Source organism: Bombus vancouverensis, chromosome 11 (genome assembly GCF_051014615.1).
Source record: "Bombus vancouverensis nearcticus chromosome 11, iyBomVanc1_principal, whole genome shotgun sequence".
NCBI classification, from domain to species: domain Eukaryota; kingdom Metazoa; phylum Arthropoda; class Insecta; order Hymenoptera; family Apidae; genus Bombus; species Bombus vancouverensis.
Window position 1 is genome coordinate 794,877 of NC_134921.1, and position 15,215 is coordinate 810,091.

At 36.5% G+C, this 15,215-nt stretch overlaps 2 protein-coding genes and 1 long non-coding RNA gene across 8 annotated transcripts; 2 read left to right on the plus strand and 1 right to left on the minus strand.

Annotated features, from left to right (window-relative positions):
* Positions 1–556: 556 nt before the first annotated feature.
* On the minus strand, positions 557–7,123 carry LOC143303367 (uncharacterized). Its single transcript, XR_013059561.1, has 5 exons — positions 6,987–7,123; positions 2,114–2,298; positions 1,551–1,712; positions 1,043–1,276; positions 557–891 (listed from the first exon to the last, which is right to left on the minus strand). It is a non-coding gene; the product is annotated as an uncharacterized LOC143303367 (long non-coding RNA).
* Positions 4,146–5,683, plus strand: LOC143303364 (venom serine protease Bi-VSP-like). The gene is made up of 4 exons (XM_076622804.1): positions 4,146–4,683; positions 5,068–5,119; positions 5,191–5,388; positions 5,588–5,683. The coding sequence occupies exons 1-4, from the start codon at positions 4,663–4,665 to the stop codon at positions 5,674–5,676; spliced, it is 360 nt and encodes a 119-aa protein (XP_076478919.1). The 5' UTR covers positions 4,146–4,662; the 3' UTR covers positions 5,677–5,683.
* On the plus strand, positions 5,542–14,320 carry LOC143303366 (venom serine protease Bi-VSP-like). 6 transcript variants are annotated; one of them, XM_076622805.1, is made up of 8 exons: positions 5,542–5,682; positions 5,754–5,908; positions 6,237–6,291; positions 7,943–8,038; positions 11,719–11,997; positions 12,073–12,341; positions 12,425–12,521; positions 12,684–14,320. In XM_076622805.1, the coding sequence occupies exons 2-4, from the start codon at positions 5,777–5,779 to the stop codon at positions 7,948–7,950; spliced, it is 195 nt and encodes a 64-aa protein (XP_076478920.1). In that variant the 5' UTR covers positions 5,542–5,682; positions 5,754–5,776; the 3' UTR covers positions 7,951–8,038; positions 11,719–11,997; positions 12,073–12,341; positions 12,425–12,521; positions 12,684–14,320. The 6 variants fall into 6 exon arrangements, 3 of the variants coding, with proteins under 3 accessions (XP_076478920.1, XP_076478921.1, XP_076478922.1); XR_013059558.1 differs by lacking the exons at positions 5,542–5,682; positions 5,754–5,908; positions 6,237–6,291 and adding exons at positions 6,323–6,578; positions 6,677–7,730; XR_013059559.1 differs by lacking the exons at positions 5,542–5,682; positions 5,754–5,908; positions 6,237–6,291 and adding exons at positions 6,324–6,578; positions 6,701–7,730.
* The last annotated feature ends 895 nt before the right edge of the window (positions 14,321–15,215 follow it).

Below are 15,215 nucleotides of genomic sequence, written 5' to 3' on the forward strand. Positions count from 1 at the left end.
CTATAATGTATTATGTACAGTTATATATATATATATATATAATAATTCTATATTGAAAAAAATATGAAATTAACATGATATATACATTACTACATAAGTTATATATAAAATATGTATATTATACCCTTGCCTACTGACTGATATGAATTTCTTTCGGTCTCGAATGCGTTAAAAGAGAGCGCAAAGAAGTCGAAATTACTTATTGTAATTAGTAAAACGACCTGAGAGGCAGACAGATACAAGAAAGAAGGAATATTATATTAGCGGCATTATCATGTTTTTGCTCTCTTTAAGTCTTTCATCGAAACAGACAATCTACAGGTATTAATCGACCAATTTCTCCAAGCTGATAACTTCGAATTGATGTTTATATATAAGAAGTGTTATGTGTTAATCTGTCTAAATGTTTAAAAGGTGTTATAAATTAAATGTTGTTAAACGATACGTAATTGCCTTTTGATCGTAAATTTTACTATCAAGGGGTCTTTTATGTATGCGTAATCATTGTGAATTATAACAATTTATATGATCGATATTAAAGGTGTTTAAAAGCATGTATTTTTTTCTATATTATTATTCTCCTATATTATTATCCTATATTATTATAGCATTCCTATATTATTATAATATCCAATTACATGTTGATACACAAGATATACAGATTATTATTTATAACGTTTTGGTTTTCTTAATTGAGTCATTCATTCAGTACAAATGATAAGAAATTAGTAATAATTCACAAAAAAAGGATATTGTAGTAGAAATATTATAAAAAAACATTTTCTGTTTTAGTGTAGAGTTACTCCTTCTTACAGACAGTGTCGTACAAATCTGTACGTCTCTGAGAAAATTTAGGTATCTGAGCCCTTACTTCCTCAACAACTTTTAGATCTGATAGAAAAAAGAAACATACGAAGTAATAAGTAATGCTTACTAATAAATTCAACAAATACAGAGGAAGATGGCTAAATCGATAAATTAACGAGACTAAAAATTAATTACATCATGGATCTCTCGCTTTTAATTTTAAGCTGTAAATTACCGATATCGGTGACTGCCATATTCTCTTGAGTTTCCAAATCGTAAAGAATCTTTCCCCAGGGATTGGTCAACTGTGTATGTCCCCATGCGACGTAACTTGCTTAAGGAACACGAGCCGGTGATATGCAGGTAACGTATAATTGATTATCATTCGCTCTGAAACGCTGAAGTAATGACCAGTGCAGTGGTCCAGTGGTCATATTGAATGCCGCTGGATATATCAGCATTTGGCAACCTAACCCAGAGAAGCAGGAAATATGAAGCCACCGAATACCAATTAACTTCGTAGTTGCACGGTTCACATTCCATCATTTCTGAATATGCGAGGACAGTCCTCTTATTGTGCTTTTAATTCTTTTATTTGTTTCATTTTCAGCAAATATACTGGTTTTTTAAATTAAGCTTCTTTTTATACAGAGTTGCAGATTATATTAATTTTATATAGAATATATTTAAGAAAGATATTTAATTTTTTGCTAGTTAAGTATTGATCGATTAAGTTACTGTACCTTTGTTGCGATAAATGCGTGCCATTTCCTCGAATCTAATATCATAGCAAATGCCAATACCTATTTTGCAGCCCTTCACATCGTTAGGGAGTTACCAGGACTGAGTGAATCACTCTCTCGAAAAGTAATCTTATTAGGAATGTCGATGTCGAATAGATGTACCTAATAACATAAAAATGTGGTCGCTAATTCTATTGCTGCAACTTTTGTAATTTAATATCAAAGTTACCAACTCCTAAACTTTAATTATTTTTTATTTAATAACTGACAGCGTTTTTATCACTTTCTTTTATTAAAAAATCTTATCATTTAATAATGTTTAAAAAGGAGAAAAAATAAGTATAATAATATTTTAAGTATGTGAAAAATTTATACAACAACAAACACATTACAACAAAAATGGGCGTTTCCCGTATCATAACGTATTTTATAAACCGTAAATTATAGAATTGGTTATAGTATACGTATGTACATATGTATATTCCTAAATTATTCCTAGATAGAGTCACTTTCTTCACCCCAATATTTTCAAATTCAAAGCCATAAAGGAATATATTACTTACCTTTCGGTGCTTTGCTATCAGAGTTCCATCGGGACCCCAAATAGTACAGGTATTGTACAATTTATCGCCCTCTATTTCAGGCATCGTACCACCAACTACATAGATGTTGTTTTCTTTAGCTGCGTTCGATGAAGCAACGCTCGTTTCACCATCAGGAATACTCTCGGCGTATTTTGGAAAGTACTCTGCATTGCAATATTTCAATTAATGAAAAATAACTGTCTTTTGTTCCAACCATAAATTAAATTGAAATGTTTGTCAGTTTTTTATTTTTTAAATTATTAAAATAACTAAGTTTTATATTTCGACTTAATTAAATATGCAATTACTTAGCTAATAGTATATATAATAAATTGTTTCTACAGGTTCAAAATGAAAAATGAATATTTAGAAATATTTAATTACGACAATGCTATTTGTGTTAGCATCAGTGGCTTGTTACTCAACGACTTTGCTAGTACTTTTTGAAACATAAAGTTAGTTTTCAATTAACACTTATACTAGAGGCGGAATTATAAATGCAAAATAATTGATAATACTAATTTATAAGTACCTAATTATTAGTATCTTAAAAAATATATTTATACAAAAATCACGATAATCATGAAAATGGGGAAATACTATATTCTCGAATCAATTCACAATTTATTTTGTATATTAATTAGATTCCGCGCTCATCAGTACGTACTCACTGGCGACATCGAGAAAATGTATCGGCAATTCCTCGTACGACCAGAGGATCGGAAATATCAAAGGATATTATGGCGCAGCGCGAGTGGAGAAACAGAAACATATGAACTTAACACCGTAATACTCTTATCATAGAAATAGAAGCAGTCCTCAATTCCCGCCCGCTAACTCCTATCTCCACCGATCCAAATGATCTCCTAGCCCTCACTCCCGGACATTTCCTCATTGGCGATTCATTAATGTGCTTACGTGATCGAGATTTCAGAGACATTCCATCGAACCGACTCTCCAAATGGCAGCATATCCAACAGCTTAAACAACATTTTTGGAACCGCTGGCATAAGGAGTATTTGAACGAGCTAACCAACCGCAATAAATGGAGCGAGGGTGGACACAGCATCCAAAAAGGCACAATCGTCATCCTCAGAGAGGACAACGTTCCCTCCATGCATTGGCCTCTGGGCCGAGTTATCAAGGTTCATCCAGGCGCCGATGGTGTCATCCGGACAGCTACAGTTCAGACGGCAAAGAGCATTTTGGATCGGGGCGTCAAAAGGCTTGTCCCACTGCCAATTCAACCCGATCTCGAGAAACCCGAACAACTAGCCACCGAGACGAAATAAGATGGGAACTTCAACCACACCTCCCTAGTTTGATCGGTACCCTCTCAACGGGGGGAGAATGTTACGCCATTCGGCTTACCATAGGTCATATTCTTAACTATCGATCGCGCCACTATAATGTCGCAGACGGATCGTCGCGTCTGCCCGGCAAACAAACATTGTAGTGGCAAGCGCGTGGTTCATTAAGCAGGGCGACTTCCAGAAACGTCGACTCGTGGCCCGTATTTTACCTCGCAGTAAAAGAATGTGGCGTGATCCGAACGTAGTGGGGGTCGCCTTCCAGAAAAAACGAAAAAAATCGAAAGGCGTTCAGAACTTTTCGAGAAGTCGAACCGTCAACACATGTGGTATGTCGCGCATTACTTATCAACCAAAACGCAGTTACATTTTTTTTGTTCCGTTTATATCTTTATAGTTAATAAGTTGTTGAAATAAACATTAATTTATTTGTGTTAATTCTGTGGAATTTCATTGAACTACCCTTATTATCATAATCGAAATAAGGGGATCGATCAGTTCGTGGCGTCGATTATTTAATCGTAACGGGAACTTACAACTCTCGTTGACGTGCTATCTCGCGATCGCGTCTCTCCGCGAACGGTCGAAACAAAATGATTCACTAAAAACTGTCCTGAATTCCTAAGAATTTATTTACCGCAAAACTGACAAAGTGTTTATTTAAAAAATGAGGTTGAAGGTAGTCCTTTTCTTTCATTTCATTCATTTTCATTTTCTTTCTTAAGTATGGCTAACACAATATCTAATCAATTAAAATTTTATATTTTCTCGTGAAAAGTTTCTTTAGATAATTATTATCAACATGATGACTAACTCTTACGGATTAATACGTGTCTGTAGGGCAATCCGGTGGACTTGATCGGCTTTTTACTTCGAAAGTTGAGTAATCGGTGTCGCTTTCTTACGCATCTTTGAACTGTATAAATGTTTTAAAATTGTTTGATCCAGAATGTACCACACCGGACAATCAAGAAGGCAGGTGCCTTGACTACAGAAAATGTAAACCTCTGCAAGAAATATGGCAGATACAGTACCGTACAGCCACCGATTTTTATAGACGATCAGTGTGCAGATACCAGGGCAATGTTACGATCGTTTGCTGTCCGAACGATCCAAACAAAGAGAAGAGAGAAATTTTAATAAAAACTGTGTATAAGTATAAGGCTTTGCGACCACCATACTGTGGTTTTAGCAACGTCTCTCATACCAGGGTGGTCGATGGTAAACCAGCTGAACTTGGTACGTTTTATGTCTTTCTTTCCGATTAATAATAAGCCATTTACTGCAAAGAATGAACTTTAAAGGCATTAAACAGCACATCAATGTACATTTCAATTAGACTAAATAATAATGCTATGATTTTATCGGTAGTAACTTTACTTATTAACTTGAATTATTTCTTTCTTTTACTTCATGTTAGGAAGAGTATCTTTTTGCTTGAAATAAAAAATTGATATAGGAGTAATAATATGGATAGAGATCAAAAACTGTTAGGGCAGAAATTACACGTTTGAACTTTATAGTTCAGTATAGTTCAAATAGAAATTATATAGAATTATTTAATAATTTGTATTTCACTGGAATAAAAATTTAATTTCTGTCTTTATCAAATCTCTATTTCAGAGTATTTGTACGTATGTACTTATCGTCTGCTGTATGATCGAATATCGAATAGGTAATAATCGTTGTTACTCGTTATGTGAGAAAAAATTATGTATATTCACAACTATGACTATTGCATTTTAGGCGCTTGGCCACGGATCGCTGCATTAGGTTTTCGTAATTCCCGAAACCCAGACAAACCACTATGGAAGTGCGGAGGTTCCCTGATATCGGCTAGGCATGTTTTGACCGCAGCACATTGTGCACATATGGATGGAATAGAAAACATACACAATCATAATATTGCCATTCTTAGATTGGTGGAGGAGGTGCCATTTTCGAGTAACTCCTCAATATATATATATATATATATATATATATATATATATATATATATATATATGCTATTGAGTATTGCTGAAGTATCATATCCTGAAATTTCTTACTGTACACATATATTGTGTCATAAAGCGTGTACAATTCTTTCTCATACTTTTCGTCATTTGTTTCCTGCATTTTCATTTATTTTTTTATTTTTCAGGGTACGTATATCCCATTTGTACGAAAGAGCCCCTACGAAAGAGCAACTTCGTCGGCTATAACCCCTTGTTGCTGGATGGGGAGCGTTAAGATATAGTAAGTGATATCAATTTTATAATAAAATTAAACAGTTCCAGTCTTAAATATCTTTCTTATTTTCTTCGTAGGACGACCACGACGTAATGCATTAATGGAAGTACAAATGCCAGTGATTAAGAACGCCGAATGCAAAATAGCTTATTCCAAATTTCCTAATGCACCTGATATCACTGATGGTATAATATGCGCCGAACATGCTCAGGGTGGAGAGGATTCTTGTACGGTAATTAAGTTACAGAGTTACTACAAACTATACGGTATCTGAAGACACGTCAATTCGAATTAACATCAAATCGACGTCTTAAACATTAGAAATAATAGATAAACACAATTTAATAGTTTTGCCCACTTCACACACCTCATTATGGTATTTAATCTAATTTCCTTCTAATCTTAGTTTTGCTCAAAATACATATAACATGTACATTATAAATTGGAGTATTTCTATACACAAATCAATAGAAGATTATTACTGTATATAAGTATAATTTCAATACAATTCGATCGATATATTTCAGTATCTTTGATTAAAAATTTAACGATCCTTTCAGGCTGACCTCGGCGGACCACTGCTGATACAACATGAATTAACCTCGTATTTAATAGGTATTGTGTCTTACGCTTATAAGTGCGGCACAGCTGGCTATCCCAGCGTTTACACTAGGGTCACATCGTACCTTGACTTCATTCTCCAAGCGATGCAATAATATGATATTACTGTTCCATAAATATCATTGTGTAAAAAACGTAAAGTTGGATTTTCTTATTGTGGAGATAAGAAACAGCTCAAATTCACATTGTTTTGTACGTTACAAATTATAGGCTTAAAATGTACGAAATGTAACTTTGAAACGACACTAATTTTTTACGCACGATAAACCTCCACGACTTGGGTATGTAAAGATGATAAACGTATATTAATTCTATTAATTTGGTAATAATAAACCAACTTTCTGAGAAGTTCTGTAAATTTCGTTTCTGTTGTATCAAGAGAATAATGGAATATTCCACTTAGATCGTATACTTCTTGTATGTACATACAAAATTTTCCGGCTAATCTAAAACACTTCATAAGATAGAGAGCTTCTGGAGATTCGGACACAGAGAGTGCATAAAATACAAGATAAGTCTCGTGTCTTTCAAAATTATTTTTTATTCGCTAAAAACGTCCTGTGTACTCATGCAATCACATGCAACCTCGAAACTTCGCTTATTTTTTATCACTTTCCAATTCAATACACTGTTTCTGCATTTTTGACTATATGTAAGAGAAATTTCCATTCAGCCAAAGGTGTACTTACAGATTATAGATTCCTATACGACTCTCGGTAAAAATTTATCCGCACTCCAGATAGTTAAAACTTCTGTCGACCGTATTGATCCATCTGCACTCTTCGTATGACGTCAATATCTGTTCAGTGCTGCTGCGTAGGTTTCATTGTGTTACGTCAATTCGTTTGTGACTGTTGCGCGAGTAATGGCGCTTTGCAATGGTGATTTGCAGGAAAACAGTGCAGGATGCTGTGATTCGTTTCTTGTGGTCAAAGGTTATGTTTGATGCCTATATTTATCAAAGATTTAATGCACATTATGGAGAAAGTGTTTTGTCACGAAGTGTGTTTGAATGGGCACAAAAGTTCAAAGAAGATCGCACAAGTGTTATGAAAAAACAGCTGGACGCCCGTCCACATCCACGATGACAACATTGAACGTGCTCATGAACTTATGCTCTATGGAATGGACGAGTGACACTGGATAATGTGGCAAATCATTTGCAAATCAGCCACGGCTCTGCTTATGCAATAGTGCACGACAGATTTGAGTTTTAAAAAGTTTGTGCGAGATGGATGCCGAAAAAGCTGATGAAAAGGTGAAGACGATGCATTCGTGGTTCGCAGCTCAGCCCAAAACATTTTTTAATGAGAAAATACGAAGGTCCTTCAGCAAATGGACAAAGTGTATACAGAAATTGAGTGATTACGTCAAAAAATGATGTATGCCTTTTTTGACAATTGCTTAAAATAAATTCTACACCGATAGAGCGGGTAACTTTTTACTCACCCTCGTAAGACACTTAAATTTCCAATCTATTATGATGAATAAAAGAGCTTGTACTATTAAATCTAATTGTATTTTGTTGCATGAGAGTACACGTGTATGTGATGTACATTACCTTTATATCCCCTTGAACGCTTCAATATTGCGCATATATACTATATTTTGTACAGCTTCTATAAAATTTTGTATGTTTGTTTAGGCTGTTAATCTAGAGGCTGGAGTACAAAGAAGTGGCACAATGATGTGGGCTGATGACATTTATAATTATCAAGGAATCACCCCTACATTCGCTCAGGTATATATCGTTGACTATAATGTATTTAACATATATGTAATATCGTGATGTAATATGTTTACAAAACGTGGACAATAGAGATGTTAATCGGACAGAAAAGACGATTGTGGCCTAACTTGAACTATTCATACTAAACGTACAGAACACAGCGCAATCCACACTCTCTCGGCAACGCCACTCGCAACCTCCGTCTCCGCTCAACTCGCACTCAGCTCCTCCGCTCGCACTCTCGTTCTCGACTCACACTCTGTTTCTCGACTGCTCCTTTCTGGCTGTTGTCGCATTCTGTTGTCCTTTTCCTAGGCCCACCGCACACGTGTTCCGCAGACGCTCGTGGCCAGGGTCACGTAGGTCTTTTCCACGAAACTATGCACTTCAAAAGACCGATGACACATTGATGGGCCCGACGGCGCCTCGGCTCTCGCGACACTGTTCATAGTTCGTCCGATATTTCCCAGGCCTTTCGTCCACGATACTACATTCGGCCATCCTGCAATAACATCTGCCCTCAGATGTTGCCTTCTATCTCGCTGTCATCAGATGCGTCACTTTCGGCATTTAGGACCCAAGGTTTCATAAAATCGAGGTGTGCACGGGTCCTTCCTCAGGTACTGCTTCGCACGCTTTCTTCTTTTCTTGTAATTTCGCAGGTTCCCTTCCAGCTTACCCATGTTTCGTTCGGTTAGGCTACAGTCAAGGCAGTTGGATACCACGTGTTCGACCCTTTCGCGTAACCCCTTGAACCAGAAGTCCTTCTTGACCATAGCTTCTGTTTTGGTAACCTCGAAATGCCCACGCTCGTGCGCTTGCCTGACTACCTGAGCCCGCATCGCCTTCGATACTACTATTAGCACATCGTCCTCACACTCCTTATACAAAATATTGTTTCTTACTACCTGCCCATCGGCCTGACTGCACGTTGCGGCGTCCAAAATCCTACAGACTTCAATGTCCTTGTTCTGTGCCCTTCTCAACCGTGCAATCAGCCCGTCTTCACTCTCCGTTACATACATAGTGCTCGGCAGGGGGTTCCTACTCGGAGCATCTACATGCTGCATACTTTTCCCCGGCCGATGACACGCCTGATACTTAATCTCGCCTAGTAACAAGGCCCATCTAGCCACACGCACACACAAATCTTTCTTTCTAACCACACCTATCGGACTCGCATACTCCAAGTCTGACGATTTGATGACACCCTCGTTTGTCCACGCTTCCATCAAATCATCTTCTTCCTTTCTTTCCGACGGCGCCAGTCTTCGCGGTCTTCGCGCTACCGGCTTGTCGCTTTCCAAAACTACTTTTTCGGTTATTCCGACGTCTCGCTTCTTCTCCGGCCTATACCCCCTAACGATATCTCGAATCGCTTCACGGTAATGAGATTCTCGTACATGTGACAAACCGATCTGGTCGGATTGTTCTATCGCGTTTACCCTCAGTACATCCGGCGCGTCCTCGTGACCGTCGGTCTGATCGTCGAGTCGTAAAAATGTCACCTCGCCCCGTTTGACTCGCAACTCTACCTGGTCTAAAAAATCGGTACCTAAGAGTAGACTGTGTCTTGTCATTACCTTATTCGAGACAACATGCAGGGTGACAGTAAAGTCGTACCCGTCGACCGTCATTACCCTTGTAAACTCGCCCCAGGTACTATTGCCAACAGAACCAAAACCATCGAACCTAAGTTTGCAATTTCCCAGAGGTGGTGATCCTAACCTCGCATACTCATCCGCTCGTATGAACGTAAGGTTACTACCTGTATCCACTAATGCCACAAACCTACAATCATCTATCGCCACTTCCTTCACATACTTCCCCTTTTCGGATCTTGACACTACGCAAGTCTCTTTCGGTTGTGCCGTACACCTCGCTGCAATATGTCCAAATCCGCTGCACTTGAAACACCTAACACCTTCTCCCCTCTCCGGACACTTAACACTTAGATGATCCTCACTACCGCAAATGAAGCATCTTCTTTTCTTCATTGCGTCTACAGATTGACTGGGCTTCCCGTTCTTCTGGGTTTTAGCCGGCTTCACAATCGACTTTGCTCTGCGACTCTTCTGCTCTTCGTACATTACTAACCTCTTCCTCAACTCTTTGATTGACGTAGCGCCGTACAATACAGCCTTATTGTTCTCGTCGTCTATTATTCCATCCACTATGTATTCCACCTTTGCTTCCTCCTCCATGTCCACATGGCTGGCTATCTCGAGCATACGGTACATGTACGCCAAACATGCTTCATCACTCTCCTTTTTTGTTTCTTCAAGTTTCTGATGAACTTGCCTACTGTTGACTTTCCTCGAAAATTCTTTCACTAGCCCCCTCTTCAACTCATGCCAAGTCCTGGCATGACACTCGAAGCTCGCAAATATTTTCGCTGATCCCTTCAGCAGCTTCCTCGCGTAGACTGCCTTCTGCCCATCCGACCACATGCACGTATCAGCGACTTCCTCGAACGACTCGAACCATCGTTCGACATTTTCACCTCTGTTGCCACTAAACGACTCTAATGCATCTTCGACGTCTCTAAAACTCAGCGTCGAACCAACACATGCCCTTCGACAACATTCGTCACGGTCCTGATACACCCTTCGCGTATCTCTCTTGTATCCTCTGGCGGTTTTTCTGTCATCTTCATCCTCACTTTCGTCGTCGCTTTCTTCTTCCGACGATATGTCATTACCATCCATAGCCGCTCGTAGCCGTGCGCGTAATTCTACTTTTCTTCCCGTCGTTTTTAAACCCAAACTAGCGAGGCGCTCCTTCAACTCCTTCGTATTCATTTTCTCAACGTCCTCATCTTCGTTGCAATCACGCTCAGCTCTCTGTACATTTTCTAAATCTCGTTGACCGGTTAGCTCTTCACCGCCCGTCGATCCCTTACGATACGATTGTCCAACCCTACACGCCCGATTCAGCCTTGCAATCAGCACTGACCTCGCACCCGATATAGGGAGGTTCATTCGCGCGAGCTTATTCCTCAGCTCCTCCAGCGTCGAACCCTCTTCACCCGACAATCGTTCGTCCTCGACGTTTGCCATTTTTCACACTGCACAAACTTAAACAGTCAACGATATCGTCTTTTACCGCACCGCGTACCGGTAAATTCACAACTAGCTCGAATAGCTCTGTTAAACCGTTTCGTTTTCTGTCTTGTCCAATCCCGGCTGAGCCCCCAAAAATATGTAATATCGTGATGTAATATGTTTACAAAACGTGGACAATAGAGATGTTAATCGGACAGAAAAGACGATTGTGGCCTAACTTGAACTATTCATACTAAACGTACAGAACACAGCGCAATCCACACTCTCTCGGCAACGCCACTCGCAACCTCCGTCTCCGCTCAACTCGCACTCAGCTCCTCCGCTCGCACTCTCGTTCTCGACTCACACTCTGTTTCTCGACTGCTCCTTTCTGGCTGTTGTCGCATTCTGTTGTCCTTTTCCTAGGCCCACCGCACACGTGTTCCGCAGACGCTCGTGGCCAGGGTCACGTAGGTCTTTTCCACGAAACTATGCACTTCAAAAGACCGATGACACATTGATGGGCCCGACGGCGCCTCGGCTCTCGCGACACTGTTCATAGTTCGTCCGATATTTCCCAGGCCTTTCGTCCACGATACTACATATATGATTGTTAGAATATTAATAATTAATTTTTAATTCTATCAGAATTTTAATGAAACTGTCCCTTGGGAAAGAAGAACTGATACCTTGATATCACGGTTTGTACATCCTATATGTACGACAAATTTTAGAACATTATATAACGAAGAACCAGATCGTCGTGGCCATGTGATGTGAATAAAAGGACTTGAATTTGATGATATTTTTATAATGTTAGATAACATAACTAAGTATCTTCACAGTAAGATAGGATGACATGGTTTACATGATCTTATTGTTGTTTACATGAGTGATGATATTATAAGGAAAAGTGTAATATCACAGGTAGGATGATTCATAATTTAGAACTACTAACTCATGTATGTATTAAAAATTAAAGAAATATATTAAATTTTATAGGATATTTATGTTTAGTAACCAGTAATTCAGAGATTGGTATTCATGGTTACTATAACGAGGCTGTAGAAACGCACCCTTTCTTCTTTGCAAATGGTCCTGTATTTATGTCTAAGCCGAAACTGGAACCTCTGAATAATTTAGATTTATTCTTGTTATTTTCTAAAATACTTATCTACAGTATACCATAAGGAATGATACCGTATCACACCTAATCAAGTGTCTTAAGAAACATCAACAGGATATCACAGTAATCCTTTATCGACTGATATGTAAGTAAAAGTTATGTGTCATTGTTATACACAGTTATGTGTTATTGTTATACACAGTTATTTATCATTTTCTATTAATTCAGTTGTAGCCACTACAATATCTATGACGCTGGTAGTAATTATAAGAACAATAATGATGTTCTATAAGAGGAAATGATGATTAGGAACAAAAACTTACAGGTAAGTCAAAGTATATGTTATTTGCCATTTGAAAAGAATGTTACTAACTTAGAATTTTTTGATAAATAATAATTGTGCAAAATATATTGGATTTCAAATTTGTCAAAAATTGAAATTTAAGAAGCATTGTAATAATATAACATTAATATTTTGATTTTTCAGGAGATATCATGCGGTGGATGGATAATATGTAAAAAATATTAAGCAGTATATGAATTTTCATATTGCGTAGAGATAACAAAATGAATTTTAAAAAATGTCGACATGGTAATAAGAAATAGCATCATGACAAAGAATATATAAAGACAGTTTCATTTTTTATAAATAAAAATTTGTTCCAGATTTTGAAATATAGTGAAACGTTTAATTAGTATCTTAATATCTTTAAATAATTATTATTTTAGAATCAATTGTAATTGTATCATACGTACTTTTGAATTCGTGCAAGAACATATGTAATTTTGAAGTAGTTATTATTAGGAAATTGTTAGACGCGAACAGTATGCGAAAAGTTAGTATGCAGTATAATAATTATCAATCAAAACACAAGAATTAAATTCTTGAGGAAAAAATTTCCGGAATTTCTTATTTACATGATTATAAAGAAATCCATAATAAAAAGGAGCTGCTTTCTAATACTTCTCTTCCTTGTAATGCCTACGTTAATAATAACGAGGTTCGACTTTTTGTTTTTAGAGGGATACTGGAAAATTTGAAAGTACAGTACCATTGGGAAGAAAATCACGATATTGAAAACGATATTTGCAAGTAAATTTCCAAAAAATCTGTTTTCAAATTTTCGCTTTCTATTTCACATTAAAAGAAAGGGCTGCCTTCTTTCTCTGCAAGACAAAACAAACATTCTGAATCTCGTATCAATGAATGATGTCAATAAGTTATTTTTCTTTTCAGATTGAACAATATTCCAGATTTATTCATAATTTCATACTACGCGAAGAATAGACTTTCATAGGTATACAAAGGAAATATTAAGTATAGGAAAACTCTTTTTCGTTGTAGGTGACATATGCTTCACGGTTGAACACATGTATTTTTGAACACATATAAATGAAAAAGTACTCTTATGGAGAAAAAGAATTGATACCTTCGATTGACATTAGATAATGTATATAAACTTATGAACAATCACTATCGGTTTGTATTTTAGGTGCACACACAGATTTGTTGGAGTTCTTATAAAATGTACATCCTGTACGAACGTTTTATTCTTCCAAATTTTACGATACTATGTCTCATATAATAACTATATGGATTAAACGTAATATAAATGATCCGAAAATAGACTCGAACGACATTAATTGTCTTTCTATTTATACCAATATCGAAAATACAAGTAAAGCCGGAGCAATAGTATGCAAGAATGGACTATTTATTATTTTAAACCAAATCATAGCATATTCAGAATGCACAGTATTATCATGAAATGTAAATGAATCAGTTGTAAACGAACGATTTTACTGTAAAATCGTTGCCTCCTTTTTTTCATCTGAAATATAGCAGCAATGAGTACATTCTTTTAATATATAATAAAACGAGATATCTTTATAAAGTTACATATGTCATCACTGGTAACTGTTATCTCGTATGACACCAAATATACCGTTAGTATGGAATGATATTTTTATGAAGATATACTTTAATGATAGATTTTATGAATGAAACGTTATATAAGAAAAATTATCTCTTGTCATTCTATGAAGTGTAGTAGCTAACGAAGATTAATTTTACGAAGTATTGGAGCAAAAGAGAATTAAAAAATTAAAAAGATCTAAATAAGATTGTTCGTGTGGCTTAATTATCTCAATTCTGGTACACCACTTGTTACATTCTAACTAATTAGCGCTAAACAATAACTTGCAAATATTAAAGATATTAACACCTTAATATTAACACCTAAAGGATTTCAGGAAATTTTATAATATTTGATTATTGTATATCTAGTCATTGATTGATAAAATTTCTTGTATAAGCATAGATCGAGGTTGACGTCATACGCAGATTGCATATCATTGACAGGTATCGTTTTAATTTATTTTATGGCTAGAATCATTTGAATATTATACGAATAATTATTTCCATTCGAACGATTAATAAATCACGTACCTATAAAAGATATATTATGAAAAAGACGTGACGAAACAAAAAAATATTGGAAATTCCGTTGTCATTAGATCAATTATTTTTGCAATGATTTTTATTTCCATGTAATTACATATGAAATGGGTAATTCATTAACATCTCCTCGAATCGAATATAATTCGTTACACTTCACAACGATTCAAATAATGGACGGGAAATATATAATAAGTTTCCTGTCCTTGCGTTAAAATAGTACTGTACAAATCAGATGATACAGGAAATACCCAAAAAACCCAATTACATCCACATTGCATGACAGCACACTTGCAATGGATTTTTGTGATTTCAATGTCACAGACAATGACACAACTAATCAGAACACGTTCGAGGCTATAGACATTGAAATTACCGCGTGTTTAATACGTTTAAAGCATAAATCTAAATTTCACGCGATTATTTCTTTGTACATTGTGAAACTCTTAAATTATCTTAATCGAATAAATAATCCTAATGTAATGAAACATCTTGAAATAGACCTAGATATCTGAAACAGAAACTCGAAGGATAAGAAATCCTAAAAAGTACTAATCCTAA